The sequence below is a fragment of the Sitodiplosis mosellana genome, unplaced genomic scaffold, assembly GCF_009176505.1.
Source record: "Sitodiplosis mosellana isolate CC-2019 unplaced genomic scaffold, AAFC_SMos_1.0 Smas_scaffold_1, whole genome shotgun sequence".
NCBI lineage: Eukaryota > Metazoa > Arthropoda > Insecta > Diptera > Cecidomyiidae > Sitodiplosis > Sitodiplosis mosellana.
In genome coordinates, this window is record NW_022595244.1 from 6137690 (window position 1) to 6156068 (window position 18379).

The 18379-nt window shown below is 38.0% G+C and overlaps 3 protein-coding genes across 4 annotated transcripts; 2 read left to right on the plus strand and 1 right to left on the minus strand.

Moving 5' to 3' along the window:
* Nucleotides 1–451: 451 nt before the first annotated feature.
* On the plus strand, nucleotides 452–10224 carry LOC129575004 (rapamycin-insensitive companion of mTOR). 2 transcript variants are annotated; one of them, XM_055457758.1, is made up of 13 exons: nucleotides 452–1445; nucleotides 2400–2592; nucleotides 2698–2884; nucleotides 3019–3531; nucleotides 3606–3915; nucleotides 4016–4219; nucleotides 4334–4629; nucleotides 4698–4874; nucleotides 5247–5455; nucleotides 5544–5838; nucleotides 6017–6343; nucleotides 6435–6732; nucleotides 6805–10224. In XM_055457758.1, exons 1-13 carry the CDS (start codon nucleotides 1406–1408, stop codon nucleotides 9198–9200), a joined length of 5445 nt encoding a protein of 1814 aa, XP_055313733.1. In that variant the 5' UTR covers nucleotides 452–1405; the 3' UTR covers nucleotides 9201–10224. The 2 variants fall into 2 exon arrangements, with proteins under 2 accessions (XP_055313733.1, XP_055313742.1); XM_055457767.1 differs by having other exon boundaries at nucleotides 1425–2320.
* Nucleotides 10225–10838: 614 nt separating this feature from the next.
* LOC129575028 (dihydropyrimidine dehydrogenase [NADP(+)]) lies at nucleotides 10839–16455 on the plus strand. The gene is made up of 11 exons (XM_055457822.1): nucleotides 10839–11437; nucleotides 12407–12517; nucleotides 12656–13702; nucleotides 13774–13906; nucleotides 13997–14181; nucleotides 14244–14889; nucleotides 14997–15259; nucleotides 15358–15546; nucleotides 15630–15896; nucleotides 15973–16130; nucleotides 16214–16455. Exons 1-11 carry the CDS (start codon nucleotides 11393–11395, stop codon nucleotides 16296–16298), a joined length of 3129 nt encoding a protein of 1042 aa, XP_055313797.1. The 5' UTR covers nucleotides 10839–11392; the 3' UTR covers nucleotides 16299–16455.
* On the minus strand, nucleotides 16385–17143 carry LOC129575163 (uncharacterized). Its single transcript, XM_055458151.1, has 3 exons — nucleotides 16990–17143; nucleotides 16770–16922; nucleotides 16385–16700 (listed from the first exon to the last, which is right to left on the minus strand). The coding sequence occupies exons 1-3, from the start codon at nucleotides 17039–17041 to the stop codon at nucleotides 16519–16521; spliced, it is 387 nt and encodes a 128-aa protein (XP_055314126.1). The 5' UTR covers nucleotides 17042–17143; the 3' UTR covers nucleotides 16385–16518.
* Nucleotides 17144–18379: the final 1236 nt, after the last annotated feature.

An 18379-nucleotide genomic window follows, 5' to 3' on the forward strand; every position in this document is an offset into this window, starting at 1 on the left:
ACTGATTTATTTGAGCTAATCGATTTTTTTACTTGAAAAATAGAAAATTTTCAATTTAAAAACAAGAAAAAAAATACAAATGTGTTTACCGTTTAAAAATCGAAATTATTTGCAAAACAAAAATGATATTGTTTTCATTTGAGGCATTCGAATGGTGCGCGTGTTTCGTGCAACAATTGTAATGTTTTCGGTAATTTGTGAGCTCTACCCATGCGATTTGAAAAGCCAAGCTAGCGCATGCCTGAGTATTAAAATGGCTGAAATGTCACCATCGTGCACGATGTTTTGGATTTTAAGGCGCTTGGTTCGTACACGCGCGTCGGATGTCCGCTGAAAAATAAACAATAACGCATGCAACACAATCGAAGCGACAGCCGAATCACACACATAACCACATCGACGTAACCAGAATTCCAAGCGTATTCCAACTGAAGCGCATCGGTGTAGCGACGGGTCGTTTATTGTTGTCGCTAACTATCGCAAGCGCTTCGTATCGCTATCGTTCGGAATTTTACCGCAGCGTCATCCGAGTGAAAAAAACCTAACAAAATGAAAAACCTCACAAAATAAAAAGCCAAACGTCAAAATTCTAGGAAAAATAATAAAAAAAAACGCAAGAGAGCGAAGAAGAAGAAGCAGGGTAGTAGTAAGAAAAAAATTTTGGTGTGTGTTCAGCAAACGCAAAGCGAAAAGCAAACGAAAACTACAAATAAGTGATAAAAAAACGAAAATATTATGCATAACTTTCGATTGAATTGTAACTACGATTGGAGAACAGTACGTTTGTGATTGAATGCAAGTGAAAATTTTATTCGGCCAACATGTGCATAAAGAGTGAGATAAAGCGAGAAAAATATTTGGAAATTGAATTGAAATTGTGCAAACACACATAGTTGTGAGTTAGTGTGGTGAAGGAATAGAAGAAAAGGAGAAAAAAAACATTTGGTTTCGGTCGTCACACGCATTTTCAGCAAAATATACCAAAATTCTTATTCATTTTCAATTCATTTGGGATGCGTGTAATTTATCATCGTCATTTTGTTTTGCATTTGTTTTCGAAATAAATTCTCGGTAGAAGAAATAAAATAAAATCGCAAACTTTTTTTTTGTTCGATTCCTTTGGTGTGTTTTGTTTTGAATTTGTTCATTTGAGAGAAACGAGATAGAAAAAAAAAAGTATAGCCACTAGCCTATTTATGTGGAGTGCGTGTGTGTATCGGTGTTGTGAATGTGTTTGTTGGTATGCGTTTTATGTGCTGGGTACACATACACCGACGACCCATTGATTCGTATCGAGTGTGAACGTGTTTCTATGTGTGTGTATGCGTGTGTGTATGTATGAGCGGACCGAATGTACAATATACACATTGAATTGATGAACGAAAAATACAGCACATGAAAAATAATGGCATCGCGAATGATGCGGAGTCGTAGTTGGCGAAAAGGTAAACACAGACGATTTTCTTATAAAATGCATTTCCTTCGTTAGTTTTTTGTTGAGCTCTTCACACTTTTTGTATCTTTTTCTCTGTCACTGTGCCTCTGTGTCTCCGCACACACTTGGCTGGCGAGGCACGATGCAAAATATTATTCTCTTCTTATTCGGTCGCTTGATTTGCGTGGTCAATACGATATTCCCTTCAGTCTTACAATTAATCGATAAAACGACAACGAATTAAAAACAACAAACAACAGCAGCAGCAGCACCAGCAGCTCGCTCATCGAAAAACATTGAACTATTTTTGAATAACATACAGCGCGACATAGAGAGATCGAGGGGGTAAGAGAGAGAGGGGGAGAGAAGGAGCGATCCACTGTGCGAGCAATAACAACAACAAAACATTTTTTACACTGTTTCGCGCACACACACACAACACCTTATGGACGATGGGCTAAAATCGAAAACAAAAACATTAACGTATAAACTTGTGATTCAAACCATTTTGCCATATGCTGTTGTGTTTGAATTGAGTGGATGGCAAAAATAAACGACATAAAACTACTTTCAATCATTTTTACTTGCGCAAAGAACGAAGAAGCAGAAGAAAAAAAATTGCGTTGTTTCTCAAACATTAGCTGTTTCATCGAAATTGACCCTTTTATTATTTCTTCTTGTCGTCGTCGTTGTCGTTGTCGTTGTCGTTGTCGTCGCTGTCTGTTTTGCTCGTATCAAAAAGGTCAATTGCAACACAGTTCGTGTATTGTCAGTGCGGTTCCATTCATAAAAATATTCAGCCAGTGTTCACACACGCGAGAGACACTGTGACAGATAATAATAATAGTAAATATTTTGTGCTGTTCGAGGAAGGCATGCACAAAAGTGAATATTGCGTTGCATTTTTGTAGTTGTTGCTCGAACAAAATAGTAAATGGGTTGGTTTGATGTTTTGTTTTTTTAGGCCATAGCAAAAATGAGGCGTTGGTGCCAAAAAAACAAGAGACTGCTGAGGAAATCTTCACAGAATTAAATTCAAAGCCAACAAGTGCAGCTAGACGTTTGGTGCTTCTGAATGGTTTCGTAAAAACGATCAATACACCATCCAAGGATGGCGATGTGTTCAGTGCATACACCACCGAGGATATACTGATAAGGTAAGCCTACTGATAGTGAATTTCATCACATCACATTGCGATTTCAATTTTGAATAGCGGAAAATAACCAGTTGTTTGTTTGAATTTCGTTGAAAAAAAAAACAGTTTAAGGACATCGATGATTCACGAATTCACACAAGTGAGGGCGGGCGTATTGCGTACATTGCGTTACACATTGAAAACATCACGTGATATTCAAATATTCAACGAATTGCAGCTACCGCAATTGCTGTGCCGTAGCATAGAGATTGGTGTGGATAATGAGGAGGAACGTGTTCAGGCATTCAAATTGGTTGGTTTATTTTTGTGTTGCGAAATCGGTTTATCTTCCCTTCTTCTTCTGAGCGAAGATTAGCGATTTTGCATCGTAAATAAAATTTGGATTATTTGACTAATGATGTCCGATTTTCTTTCCGTTGTTACTAGATACGAAAAATTCTGTCAATAGCGCCAGATATAATGAGCCCGCTGATAACAAGGTCATTGGTATCGTCAAGCGAATGTGGGATTGAAGATGGTGATCGTATGTTGCGTGCCTGTTTGGCGATACTGTGCGAAATAGGCGTTCTAAATCCCGTTTTGATGATTTTGTGCGGCGGAGTAAATGCAATAACACGAACCGTTCTAGAATGTCACAGTCCACGCATTGCTGAAAGTTTGTGCGGTGTTCTGTTGCATTTATTAGAATGGCCACACACACGGAATATCGCCGGTGTACGCTTAGACTGTTTAGCAGCTCCATACTGTGATTTCACCTATCGACTAGGCATCATGGATAAAAATAAGCATGCACGTGATCTACGATTCACTTGCAGCCGTTTGGCTTTGTTGTCCGTGCTGCGTAGTTGGCCGGGAACATTAGAATTTTGCGATCCAAATAAACCATCGGGCTTAAAAGCAATCGTCGATGTTTTGTATTTAAATCAGTTAGAAGTTAGAGTGAGTATTGCTTGGAAACCACCCTTGCAAACGAATGCAATTGCTAATTTTGTTTCTTTTTTCGGTGCAAACAGAAAGCAATTTTAGACTTGTTATATGAATTATTGTGGCTTCCGCAACCAGTTTGGACCGATGAATATTCGGTGGCTATAGCTGCCATTGATCCAGCTGATTATCAAGATGCATGGCGTCTGGGTGAGGGTTTTGTGGCAATGGAAGGACGACATATTTTACCAAGCCTTGCAAATCGTGTGTCAAATATTTCGGAGATTCATACATCCGTGCTACTGTACTGTTTCCTTGAAACTGGTCTATTGAACGCGCTTATCGGTGTAATTGTGTCCAGTGCGGCTTTTATATCAGTTCGAGCGACAATTCTAATTGGTATAGTCAACGCAACTCACTCAATTTCCAACCAAATCTCTCCCCGTGCAATCAGTCATCATTCAAAGCTAATTTGATTTTTCATCCATTTCATCCGCAGGCAAACTACTTCAATTAATGCATACACACCTTCCTGCCGACATATGTAATGCATCGTCAGCATTGCCTGCCTTAATAACGTACGCATCCCAAGGGAATCCACAAGCAACGGCTGCCGTATCAGCGCTACAACATTTACACAAAGTGTTACAAAATCGACCAGCATCGTGTAGTTTATTTTTAGATGCAATTATCCAAAGCGGAGGTAATTTTTCTATACATTTTATTTTCACAAAGAAAAAAGAAAAAAAAAGCAGATAAACAAAGTCGTTGGTTCGATCAATCGAATTTTTATTAATCCAAACTGTTTACATTGCAGCGATAATAAATTCACCGGTATTCAAAAGGGAAATTGAGTCCACTGAGATCAACATTAACCCGCCAATGTACGGTATATTAGAGCGTTCGCGATATGATTCGGTTGGTTCGTCGACGAGCGGTGAAGAGCCCAGTACACAGACACTGAATCGACGAGGCAGTATGAAAAAGAAAAAGTTCCTTCAATTCATCGATGGTCTGCGTCAAAGTGAGAATTTAATGAAAGAATCTAATGTGTTTGCCAACGATGATGGAATGACATGGGATTGGGATATTATTACGACTATTTTCACAAAGGTTTGTTTTGATTATTTAAAATTGGAAATGCACCGTATGCTAATTCTTTGTTTTTTTCTTTTCTTTAGACCAATACAAGCAATAAACTGGATATTAAATTCACTCGATTTTTACGACGTTTGATGCATTTCTATAAACCAAGCAGTAATCGATTTTCCCATCAAGACATTGGCCTCAACAGATACATACCATCTTACGTTACAGCCGGGATTAAAATGATTGATTGGCTTTTAAAGAATGCCGAAGTGAGTATTTTAGTAGTATTTTAGTATTTGCAACAAATCAGTGGCGTTCTTGTTTTGAAAACAAACTTAAGCCCACTCAATATCTGTCTGACTACCCACCCAAATGAACCATTTGCGGAGATATCCAGTGTACAGTGGAGCTGTGCGGAGTTCGGCGGAGATACCGTACATACGCTATACGTGTGAGCGAAACAGCACTCTTTGCTGTATTTACATTTCTATTGTTCAATACACATCTAAGTAGCCATGAGCGCACTGCTTTAGATATAGTGTATGTATGGCATCTCCGCCGAACTCCGCACAGCTCCGCTGTGCACTCAATTTCTCCGCAAATGGTTCACATGGGTAATTGACACATTTCTCTCGTTTCAGATGGAATCCATTCGCCTGTTGACCGATTACTTTTCGGATATCGATGCACAATTGCTGGCAATTTGCACGGCAAAAAGTGCTCACGATTGCCTATTCAGTCCACAGCATATGACCAGTACAATGTGCCAACTGTATTTCTTGTACATCGGCCGAATGTGCCGATCAAAAGTTGGAATCCAAATTCTAATCAACACACATATCTTTAAGCAGTAAGTTGTATTTTTAAATTTTAGGTAGAACAAAAGAACTTCAAATCAAATTGGATTTAACCCAAATGAATCGTTGATTTCGTTGCAGTTTAATTCAAATCGTAACCACGACGAATCATCCGTGTTACATTAAGTTGATTGTGTCTGGTTTGGACTATACAGTGGACGCATTGCCACGTCAAGTATTGGAAAAAGCTTTAACCGCATCGGAACGTAGTGCCGGTCGTTTGTATGCAACGCAATTTTTGTTGGTATTGCTTCGTGCGAAAATTCCCAATTTCGAAGTGTGGGGCTTGCCATTGTTGGTCAAACAAACCAGAGATAAGGAGCGCAAAGTCGTTTTGGCCGCATTGGAAATTCTCGACGAAGCGTGTCATGATAGAGTGAGTCATTTGTTTTTCTCGTTTGTTTTATGAATATTTTTAATACTCAACACTGTGTGCAAAAACGCTGATATTCGCAATTGTGATTATGACGTAATCAGAAATTGAAAATTTAATCTCGCACATAATTTTGAATGATTTACAAAGGGTTGACTTAACCGTGTTCCTTTCATTACAGACGTATTTAGAAGAGCTGGTTAGTTTGTGGCCTGACTTTGCTTCCAGAGGAGATAACGGAAAACTCCTTATGTCACGATATTATTCAATACCACGCGGTTTGAATCACATGAAAGCACGAATCCAACAGGAAATCGAAATTTGGCTCAATGTTTATAACAAACGGTATGTTCTGCTGGTTGAGGCCGATGCACATGCCCATTTAACATTGCACACACGCAGCGAAGACGGAACGTATAGTCGTCGAGCGTGTTCATCGCGTGAAGTATACATAGCACCGCCAAATATTCTACCGCATTTATACGGGCAGTTAGTTCAAACAACTCAGGTGAGCCGATCATTTTTTTATTATTGAAAAGTTTTTGAATGAAAACGTTTTTGGTTTAACGAAATGTTTGCTTTTCCAACACAAAAAATAGGGATTAGAAAACCTTCTGAAGTACGGACAATTGCCACAATTGGTGGACACACTGATCCAGGGAAAATGCAGCAATGAAACGGAAATATTGTTGCTAAAAGCAGCCGTTTGGGCTTTGGGCCATACATCAACCAGCACCGATGGAATTGAATACCTAATCGAAACGGCACCACAAGTATATGAGAAGTTTATCTTTCTAGTGAAACACTGTGAAGTGTATTCGGTACGAGCTGTTGCCTTACATGCACTGGGATTGGTTGGAACTACCAAAGCCGGCGCTGATACTCTATTCAAATATGGTAAATAGAAGCACACAATTGAATTTCTCTTAAGTAAGATCTGTTTACAATTTTCTGTATTTTCGGCTTTAGATTGGCTCTGTGTACGACATAATCGCGACACATTGTGGCCGGTGTGTGAAACTGAGGACTGGCTATCGAAACATTTGACACCGATTCGACATCATTTGGATAGTGTGCCTCCGTACAATTATACAGGAATTGATGAAAAAATCAGTGGAATCTTCGATGAGTCGGCCAGTTCATTTCTCCCTGAATCGGTCGATGTCGGCAAAACCGATACAACCAGCGAAGTGGATGGTGCCGTCCCGATTGCAGCCAAATCGAAAACACTTCCAGAATATGCATGCAAATATGCAATGATCAAACACAAACGATCGCTATCGGAATCGAAAACAACCGACGGAATTAGTTTAGCTTCGAATGCGAATCATTATGTTAGTCGAACACGCTTCAATTCTGGAACATCCGATTCGAATACGTCCGGTGTGAGCAGTTATGAATCAGTGTTTGGAATTGTAATGGGTGATTTGTGTAACAAAACATTGAGCCCCATTCCGAGCTCATCCAATTTGCTCGAAGTGAAAAAGCCAAACGAACATTTTCGTCGGATTTCATTGACCGGTGCACATTTCCGTGAAACAACCATAAGCCCGCAAGATGCACAGGGTTATGCTAAACTCCGATCAATTCGACGATATACACGGCCACAGCTATCGGAATCAGCTGCCGATGAACTGGCCGAAATTATCGATATCAATCAAGTTTATTCGAATCGATTGACAATTCCACAGAACTCGCATCGACGATTAAAAGTGCGCAGTTTGGATCGTCATAGTTGCTTCGATATGATCGATTCGGAAGGATCACATGATGTGTCCAGAGTGTCTGATATTGGATCGTATTGCCTGACTGGGCCCTATACACGCGGACCGTGTTACACTGGAATTTGTTTGCCGAAAAATGTTATGGATTTATTCCCGAGTGCACGATCGAATGGCACGTATGTCACACGTTGCATAAAGGATGCCGACTCAATGGAAATGGTTCTGAAGCACGGTGTGATAGCCGATTTCATAAGCGAATGTGATGAATATTCGGTGAGCAGTTTGTCGGATATTTCTTCGACGACTAGCAAACGATCAAAAATCAATGGAACAAAGCATAACCGAACTGCTTGCTTATTGTGTTGTCGAACAGCCCAGGGCATCAATCGTTTCAATTCGACGAATGCTGTGCCAAGCATCGGTGGAGCACCAAATTCCTCGGATATTGATTTGACCGGGAGCTCGAGCGCCCTGACGGCAACACCAAATAAAAAATTCCCTGAAAACGGAAACTTGGATACAACGTACAATTCGTCCGAAAGTCATTTGAGCGATGAAAATTACAATGATAAAATCCAAGAGACAATTTTGCGACACGTCCAGCGCATGGCGAATCCGGTGTGGAGCAAACAATCGAAATTGGCTTTGTTCAAGATCAAACAAAAGCATCCGCATTTCTTTCGAAATATGTGCCTGTATTCAGACATATGTGTTACACTGAGCCAGAACACTTATCGTTTTTCATCGCGCAAGTTTTTGCAAGAGATTTTCGTCGATGTTGATTACAGCACATTCTATGCGGACGCCTTTGAAGTCATCGCGAAAAAGAAGGCACTTTTAGAATTAAAATCCGTGGAAATGAACAACCATAATGATACAGATACAGACACCGTTGATGGTGTGATGCCAACGAGTGAATCTAATCAAAATGCAACATCGTCGCCAACAGCTCTGGTCGAAAAAGTCCGAAATCCACCACAAATCCTGAACATTACGACACATCCAATAAAAACACACATCCTGCGTTCACCGCCGCTAGCAAGTGTTTATGAAACAAGTCGTGAAAATTTAAGTGATTCACTTGGCACTCACACCAAATCGATATTGAATAGCACCCCAATTGGCAATGACATCGCAGAGAGTCGCCTGCAAACCGAAGTCGATATTGAAATCATACCATATTCATCGAACAATAAAATGAATTCAATCGGTGACGATGATAGCGATCATTCGCTCCACATTGGCAACGATCTTAGTGCACGGAATACCTTGTATCGAAATGATAATCGTGCATTGGCAACCCATTCACGTCCACGATTCAATACAATTCATTCAATAGATTTAAGCTGTACAAAGAACAAATTCCCAATAACCGATCGACGAAAAACATTCGATTTGTCCAGTTCAATATCAAATAGTGCCCTATACTCGCAACCAACTAGCATCACCAAATCATTGTCTGCATCAATCACATCCGCGCCCAGCATGAGCTTATACTGCGAAAAGCGGCTACAAACATCTAAATCAGAGGCTATTCTAACCAACAACAATAATTTCATGCGAAATTCACTAAATTTCAACAATCATAACAACACCACAACAACTGAAGCGCATAGCAAAAACAATCATCTGGCCAAATAATATATATTCCTATTTTTAATCACGCTCCCAATTTTCCTCAATTAAGAAAAAAATGAAGAAGAAGAGAAAACCAACCAACCAAACAAACAAGCAACAAACAAACAACATTGAAATAGGGTTCCTTTTTTTCTATATGTTCGACTGTAATTTTGTAATATATATAGAAATGATTTTAAACACGACTTTTAATATGTAAGAATGAGAGAAAAAAACACGTTAACACATATATGAAACAAAAAACCAACAAATCCTAATTCGTTATATGATGAATGCAGACTGTGTGACACACAGTTTCGTGAGCATTTTCCTTTTTTTTATTTTTCTTGCAAAAAAAAAACACCACTGCCAAGCAAAAAAAAATCGATTTGTTCTTACACAAAAACCATTTTTTTTACAGGAAACCAATGTTAACTATAAAATAATTCCAAAATTTTCAATGCAATTAGCTCAAAACGATTAAGATTTGTACAGAATAGATAACCAAAACTGTTTTTCTTCTTATTCTTTACTCTTCTTTTTTAAACTAGCTCCTTAAATTCTAAACATTTTAGTTTTTTAATGTATGAATTTTAATTATAATGGGCAAACTGAAAATGAATTTTCAGATTTATTTATGAATAGAGTTGACAGTTGTGTATAAAGTGAAATTTAATCAAACAAATTACTTTTTAAACGAATCAACGGAATAATCTAGTATTTAAATGGGCCAACATTTCTTCATTTTTTTTTCTTCCTCTGTCCCGAAAAATAAATTATTATCAGCACACATCAAATGGAACAGTAAATTCTGTTTCAGAATTTCATAGTGCTTTGCTTTGTTGAGAAAGAAAAAGAAAGGAATTTTTTTAAACGTGTAAAGTTTTTTCTTTCAAATTCAACTTCAATGGGAAATCAAACAAAAAAAAACCTATTTTCTCTGGGTATAAATTTAAAATTCATTGGAACAATTGTTCAAAACAATTCGTTTGGAGAAAAAAAATAATGGAAATTGTACATTGTAAATAAAGCATATTATTATTTAAAAGTGGTCTTTTCTTGCATGTATGAACTTCTTTTCGACAAAATATCATTCAGATTTTAAAAAAATTCAGGATTTTAATGTGAACAATTGATTGATGGTAGTGCATCAACCGCAAAATACTTTTTGCTGATTTTTAATTGCCCTGGAATTCAATTTCTCTTATTTTCTTGTTTCATGATGCCCTATCTCTTCTTTTGTTGTTCTGCGTTTGTATATAGAAAATAAATATATATATTTAAATCTAAATCCCAACAGACAATGGCGAAGTTCTTCTGAACATGATTAAATGTTCAGTTAAATCAAATCGACGTCAATTAGTTGATTTTCTTGTTCATTTCACAAGAATTTAGTATTGTAACACTGTTATTGATTCAGCTGTATGACCCATTTCCACACAAAAATGGCGTTTTCTTCGCATTCGATTAAGGAGGGTTAAGTACGATTTGTATTTGAATACAAGATAGTTTTTTTTTCATTAAAACGAACAAATGGAATCAATCCTAAGCAAAGATGAATCGCATTTGATTAAATGGGCAAACAGCTTATCACAACACATTGTGAGCGACGTACTCACTGAGTGTATATTGATAAAGTGTTATTGCTAAAAAGTTGAAACAGTCGAACCGAACCGTCCATCATGTTTTCACACATTTATAGAATATTTTACCATCGGTTCTACCAATACTCGTTCATTGAACGATAACCCCCTCCAAAAAAAATTAAATGTGTATCAATTAGTTACGTTTGAAGTCATGTTATCGTGTGTCCGACGCCATCTCCGTGCACTCGTAGTCGATTCGTTCACACTTGTTGCCTAGTTAGTTGCATAGTGACAATCAACTGATGAACTACGTTCCGTGCTACACGCACTTGAATCGTCCACAGTTGAATTAATTTCAATGTTGAATTAATATTACGAATAAATTCTTTTGACAAAAATTACGTAAAATATCGTTGATGGTTGTGTAAAGTGAATACACAAATTAACCAACTCAGAAAAAAAGAGAAGAAACCAATTGAATGGTCTTTGACGTTTCCAGTGTGAGCTCAAAGATACATTTCAAGGCGAGTACAGCATTTTGTCCGTGAATAAACACCATATATCGAGAGTGTTGACTAGAATTTTCGATCGAACACCAATTCAAGTGAAAGAAACAAAGAAGTAGAAAAAATGAGCCCTCCAGCGATTGTCAGCAAAGAAATTCCAGACATTGAAGTAAGACACTTTTATCAACATACTTTGTTATCGTTCAAGTTGTGTCAATAAAAGTCCTCTGATTGTCAATTAGTTTTTGAAAATTGATGAACTTTTTGACCTCGTATATGATAATCGTCGAAATGTTTGTTGGTTTCGTTGAATGTTGTTTACAAAAGTGAAAGTTCGAATGGGACAAGTCCAAACAGCGGTAGCACAACACATTTCCGCGTTTATTTTCGGTTTCATTCATGTTTTATTTGGTCATAGTTCTTATTCAAGGTTTATGTTTCGATTTTTGAACAAAAAAAACTCTTTCAAAAGCGCTTCAAAAGTTTCGTTCCACGTATTATATTTGTTCAAAGTGAATATTTGAATGACTGACCAAACTATTGCTTACTTGAATATGTGCGCAGTTTTCAATCAGCTGTCATGCGCAATTAGCTGAAAGAAACTTTCCATACGTACGAAACACAAGCGCATTTGCCAATTTTAATGATTAAAAAATAATTGAAAAAACATTCGTTGAGTTAACTTGAACTTAACGTACGACTTAATGCACCGATGGTCACCAGCCTGGATTTTTATGGACGGTTATCAATTCGATGACTATCTCATCAAATTTTCTCATTAGTAACGAAGGGATTGACACGGACAGCCTGTTTTCTTGAACATTTCTCAACTTTCGTTTTCTTATAGCGATAATAAGATAATCAATTCGAGTGTTGATAACATGTGTGTATTATTTTCGACCCCAAAATTAAATGATTTACAAACGCATTGATCGCGATGAAAAAAACAACACTTGAAAAACACAAGCCATATCTCCATAATTATTTTTTTTTCTAAAAAATGATTGAAAGTGGCTTAGATAAAAATAATCGATTATGACATTTTAATCATAATACTGTGACTGTTTTACTGCTTCATTCAATTCAGTATTGAACAAATTTGTTAATCATATTTTATCGATTATCTTTCCATGCATAGAATCTTCTGTCATTGAATCCGCGTGTTCAGACCAAAGGATCGCTGGTACCAACATCGGTGACGAAAAAAGAGAAAAAACTATGGAAACGTAACGCGGACCGTAGTTGCGGTGTAAGTAAACCGGTTTTAAACGCCGGAAATATTTTAACTTTGTTGAAACTCATCAAAATTCTTTTGAAAAAAGAAACAACAACAACAACAACAATGATAACAACAATGACAAAAATCTTATTTTCTTCTCTTGAATAGTCTTGCTCAAGCCTCCAAAACGATTTTTCCGATATCAAACATACAACTCTCTCGGAACGTGCCGCTCTTCGTGAAGCCGCTCGTTGTTTGAAATGTGCCGATGCACCATGCCAAAAATCCTGTCCAACGCAATTAGACATTAAGAGTTTCATCACCAGCATTGCCAATAAAAATTACTATGGCGCTGCTAAGGCCATTTTTTCGGACAATCCATTGGGTTTGACTTGCGGTATGGTTTGCCCGACTTCAGACTTGTGCGTTGGTGGCTGTAATCTAGCAGCTACGGAAGAGGGTGCTATTAATATTGGTGGGCTCCAGCAATATGCCACGGATGTGTTCAAGCAGATGGGCATTCGCCAAACGGTTTCACCCAATCAACCACCGCTTAAGGATGATCAAAAGAAAATTGTGCTCCTTGGCGGCGGACCGGCTTCATTGTCATGCGCTACTTTCTTGGGCCGTTTGGGATACAAAAACATCACTGTTTACGAGAAGCGAAACGCTTTGGGTGGATTGAGTTCTTTCGAAATCCCACAATACCGTTTGCCAATGGATGTCGTTGACTTTGAAATCAATTTGGTGAAAGATCTTGGGGTTCGCTTCGAAACTGGACGCGCATTGTCTACATCTGATATTACACTGAACGGTTTGATCAAGGATGGTGCTGATGCGGTTTTCTTGGGCATTGGTTTGCCACAACCAATTGTGAACCCAATTTTCAAGGGACTCACACCCGATCACGGTTTCTATACATCCAAAGACTTTTTGCCCATCGTTTCGGAAGGCAGCAAACCAGGATTGTGCGCATGTAAAGTAAACAAGTTGCCACAATTGCACGGAAATGTTATTGTACTGGGCGCTGGTGATACAGCATTCGATTGTGCAACGTCAGCGTTGCGTTGTGGAGCACGTAAAGTGTTTGTGGTTTTCCGCAGAGGTACCACCAATATTCGTGCCGTTCCCGAAGAAGTCGAACTGGCCAGAGAGGAGAAATGTGAATTCATTCCATTTATGACGCCAACCAAAGTCAATGTTTCAAACGATCGCGTGAGTAGCTTTATTGAAGATTCAATTGAATTCCGAACTATTCTTCAACTTATTGTTTTCTATGCATGTAGATTGAGTCCATCGAGCTCTGCCGTAACGAACAAAATGAAAATGGTCAATGGGTTGAAGATCACGACCAAATCACCAAACTTAAAGCCAACTTTATCATTTCTGCTTTCGGTTCGGTTTTGAGTCAAAAAGATGGTAAATATTTCCCATAGAAAAATTCAAGTCAAAATAGAGAACATTTGAGCTAACGAGACGCTAAGAAAAATCTCCTCTTTCAAAATTTAGTTCTAGATGCTTTGTCACCAATCCAACTGAATGAATGGAATTTGCCCAAAGTTAACTTAACAACGTATCAAACATCGTTGCCGCAGGTATTTTGTGGTGGAGATTTGGCTGGTGTTGCAAACACAACCGTTGAATCCGTTAACGATGGTAAAACTGCTGCTTGGTATATGCACTGCTATCTTCAGGTATGCAAGAGCATTAATTTCTTGAAATTGATTGAGTATTAAAACTGTCTTTTGTTACACAGAATTTGCCATTCGACACACCAGTCGAGTTGCCATTGTTCCACAGTCCAATCGATGATGTTGATATTTCAGTTGAAATGTGTGGCTTGAAGTTTGAAAATCCATACGGTTTGGCTTCCGCTCCACCAACAACTGCTTCAGCTATGATTCGCCGTTCGTTCGAACAAGGCTGGGGATTTGCTGTCACAAAAACATTTGCTCTTGACAAAGATATGGTTACAAATGTATCGCCACGAATTATTCGAGGTACTACATCGGGTCACTTGTACGGTCCACAACAAGGCGCTTTCCTTAACATTGAATTGATTTCCGAAAAGTGCTGTGATTATTGGCTCACAAGCATTGCTGAATTGCGTCGTGATTTCCCAACGAAAATCCTCATTGCCAGTATCATGTGCACGTATAACAAGGACGACTGGACGGAATTGGCACAGAAAGCCGAACGGGCCGGTGCTCATGCGTTGGAATTGAATCTGTCGTGTCCGCATGGAATGGGAGAATCGGGCATGGGTCTCGCTTGCGGTCAAGATCCTGAACTCGTTTACAACATCTCACTTTGGGTTCGTGCCGCCGTCAAAATTCCATTCTTCGTCAAACTCACACCAAACATCACCGACATTGTATCGATTGCCAAAGCAGCTCATAAAGGTATGAAATGTTTGAAAATAGACAAATTCCAAAAACCAATAGAATATTCTGGCAATATCAAAGGATAACGTATTATAAATGATAAAAAAAAATCGTATATTAAATAGGTAAAGCCGATGGAGTCTCCGCTATCAACACTGTTAGCGGTTTAATGTCATTGAACGCAAATGGCACACCTTGGCCAGCAATCGGTGATGAGAAACGAACAACTTACGGAGGAGTCTCAGGAAATGCCACACGACCAATGGCGCTCAAAGCCATTACAGCCATTGGAAATCAACTTCCAGGATTCCCCATTCTAGGTATTGGTGGTGTTGACTCAGCTGATGTTGCACTGCAATTTTTACAAGGAGGAGCATCTGTACTACAAGTGAGTATTTGCTAATAATAATTTATCCATATTGAACTAAAATCACGATCATTCAAATCAACAAAACAAAAATTGTGTTTAATTATCGTTCCTCTTAGGTTTGTTCGGCTGTTCAAAATCAAGATTTTACCGTTGTTCAAGATTACATCACTGGCTTGAAGGCATTGTTATACTTGAAATCAAACCCACCACCAAATCAACCACATTTGTGGAGTGGACAATCACCACCACCTTTCAAACACCAAAAAGGAAAACCGGTTGTTCCACTCGTTGGAGAAGATGGACTGGTAACTATCTTCAAATTCTCAATTGAAATCATTTCGACAAATAGCAGACGTTTATTTGAGGTTTTTTTCATTCGTGATTTCAGCCCTTGGTTAACTTTGGATTGCAAAAGAAAGAACGCGAAGAGAAAATATCGCAATTGATGAAGGAAAAGGGACCAATTTGGAAACTGAACGCAAATGACGATGATCTTCCCGCAAACGACTCAAACAGTGTGAATGGCACGAACGGTGCGAGAAATGGCTACAATCCAGCGCCAGCCTTGAAAGATGTGATTGGAGCATCTCTACGTTACGTCGGTCCCTACAAAAAACTTGATAACAAAAAACAAGTCGTTGCACTGATAGATGATGTAATTATTTATCTAATTCCAATCACTTGCTTTGACATTTTAATCTAATTTTATGTGCATTTTCTTTGTTCCGAAGGATTTATGTATCAACTGTGGCAAATGTTACATGGCATGTGCTGACTCAGGTTATCAAGCCATTGAATTTGATGCGAAAACACATCGTGCTCACGTCACCGACGACTGTACTGGTTGCACATTGTGTTTGTCAGTTTGCCCAATCATCGACTGTATTGAGTAATGACATAATCTCAATTTGACAAAAAAAAAACAAATTTTTCAATATTTCTCAAACGAATTTTTTCTATCTATTTCGACAGTATGGTACCGAAGACTATTCCACATGTCATCAAACGTGGTAAACCCGACACGGTTCTGGTTCACGCTTTGCTTCCAAGTCAGTAGGAAATACACATTTTATAAAGGGAATCACACATATCGAGATAAATGCTGGACTGGACATCAACAACAAAAATTAAACACTTTAAGCGTAAAACTGTAAAATTGTTTATTCGAAACACTTTGATTTATTGCACAAATAAATGGGCCATGATGTCACCAATTTTGAGTTGTATTCATTTGTGTCTGGAATATCGCTGTATTTTGGAACTGTAATCAGCTGTTTTCAAGCACGCAAAAAGTTCATGACTGCAGCAAGCACTGAAAATATCATAATCTCAGTGCCCGTATTGTACTTGACTCCGGAATTACAGTAGTCAGCATGGCATAGATAAGCTTCGGCATCTTTAGCTTCTGTTAGGTTGTCCCGTTTGTTGCAGCTACGAACATAGATCCATTTGTCATTTACTAAAAATGTACCAATAAAACATTAACACTTGGAATTGGATAGAATTAGAGTGATTTCTGTGAACTTGCTCAGATATTTGGCTTTTCGGCAGTGTAAAATTGGAATGATGCGATTGGGATCCATTGAACAATCATACATAAATGCTGGGTCCCCATTGAAATTTTTATCCTCACATCTCTTGTCATGTTCTGATGTGCAGACGTAACATTTAATAGCGATTCCTAATCACGTGAAAATTTGAATAAATAATGGCTGAATTGATTTAATTTACCTTATTTGGATGCATACCTTCGTCTATGAAGAGAAAGATGGCCAATGCAACAAAGAGCAGACGAATCATATGGAATTTTTTCTAACTACGCTTTCAATAATTTATTCACAATTTCACTCCAATGTGTGTTCTTTTCGGGACGGTCATTCGACATCAATTGATTTTTAATCGAAAGCAGTATTTTTACAGCTGTATTCTGCAATGTATTCAGATTATCACGGAGTTATCTGGCGGAAAGTGCGTCACATGAAGCGATTAGTGCAATCATATTGTATTGGTTGACAGTAACGAATGGGATTTTTTGTGCAATTTGGTCGCGATCATGTTTTATAAATCATCAGTGCACTTTGAATAAATAATCACAACTCTGACCGATAACAATTCAGGCAAATTGCTTCTTTCAGCCCATTTTGTGATATCAAAAAAATACACTCTCGAGATTCTAATGGCCTCGTTCATACTATGCACTGCATAGTTTCCCAGCTTTGTCCCACTCATACGCTGCCTCAGCTTATACCAGCTCATACGCCTCTCACGGACATTTCGCTCAATTGGCTAATTTGGGATGGTAAATTGATACATTTCACTTGAGTGTCTTGGATTTTCATTGTTTCGCTCTTGTCATTTGTTCTATAGAAAGAATTAGAAAACCCGTATTTATTGAATAAAATCTCCGAATTCAAATCATAGCTTGCTCGGTGTCTTCTTTATTGAAAATATTTTTCAGCTGAAAAAGCAAATCTTGGCTGATATAATTGTGTCAATTGAATTGAAACGATCACATACACGGATATAAAATACTGTCAATCATGTACTTTATCGAAATAATTTTCATGAAATAAAAGTTCACTCCAGTCGATTATTTGTGACGTACTAAAGCGAAACAATATTCAGATTAAATCCGACGTATAAACAGTAAAATGAATCAGCCTGTGGCAGAGCCATTGCTTCAAATGAATGGAGTCATATTAAGTGAAATAAAAATCATTTATTGACGAATTAGTTATTCCAATCAGTCATACCATGGTTCCTGTGGAAAATTAACCCTTCTTTTTGAAAATTTTGCGAAAAAAACGCCATTAAGAGTAGTTCATTGTAAAAAATTGACTAAATTCAAAAGAATATCTCTTTGCATTTTGTGAAAGCACAAAATCAAATAGATTCTACTACTTGCGAAAAAGGAACTTCCCGGACAGTACGGTATTTGTTATCAATTGTCTGTTTCCAAAAATTCGGTTCGATTTTTGTTTTTGTAGAAACTTCTGAATCGTAATTGTATTGATGATAATGGCATTTGCTGGCATATTGATTCATTTACTCATTGAAGTGTATGAAGATAATGCTTCTATTCATTATCAATCGTGGTATTCCGATATTCACATCACAAACAGAATTCCCAGGAGTTAG

Bases quoted from the DNA above. Each gene is read 5' to 3' on its own strand.
- LOC129575004 (XM_055457758.1), top strand. From the start codon at position 1,406: ATGGCATCGCGAATGATGCGGAGTCGTAGTTGGCGAAAAG. The intron at 2,593-2,697 runs GTAAGCCTACTG...AAAAAAAAACAG, and splicing joins ACCGAGGATATACTGATAAG to TTTAAGGACATCGATGATTC. The intron at 2,885-3,018 runs GTTGGTTTATTT...CGTTGTTACTAG, and splicing joins GTGTTCAGGCATTCAAATTG to ATACGAAAAATTCTGTCAAT.
- LOC129575028 (XM_055457822.1), top strand. From the start codon at position 11,393: ATGAGCCCTCCAGCGATTGTCAGCAAAGAAATTCCAGACATTGAA. The intron at 13,703-13,773 runs GTGAGTAGCTTT...CTATGCATGTAG, and splicing joins TCAATGTTTCAAACGATCGC to ATTGAGTCCATCGAGCTCTG. The intron at 15,260-15,357 runs GTGAGTATTTGC...CGTTCCTCTTAG, and splicing joins GAGGAGCATCTGTACTACAA to GTTTGTTCGGCTGTTCAAAA.
- LOC129575163 (XM_055458151.1), bottom strand. From the start codon at position 17,041: ATGATTCGTCTGCTCTTTGTTGCATTGGCCATCTTTCTCTTCATAGAC. The intron at 16,923-16,989 runs GTATGCATCCAA...TCACGTGATTAG, and splicing joins CTTTCTCTTCATAGACGAAG to GAATCGCTATTAAATGTTAC. The intron at 16,701-16,769 runs GCAAGTTCACAG...GTACATTTTTAG, and splicing joins CCGAAAAGCCAAATATCTGA to TAAATGACAAATGGATCTAT.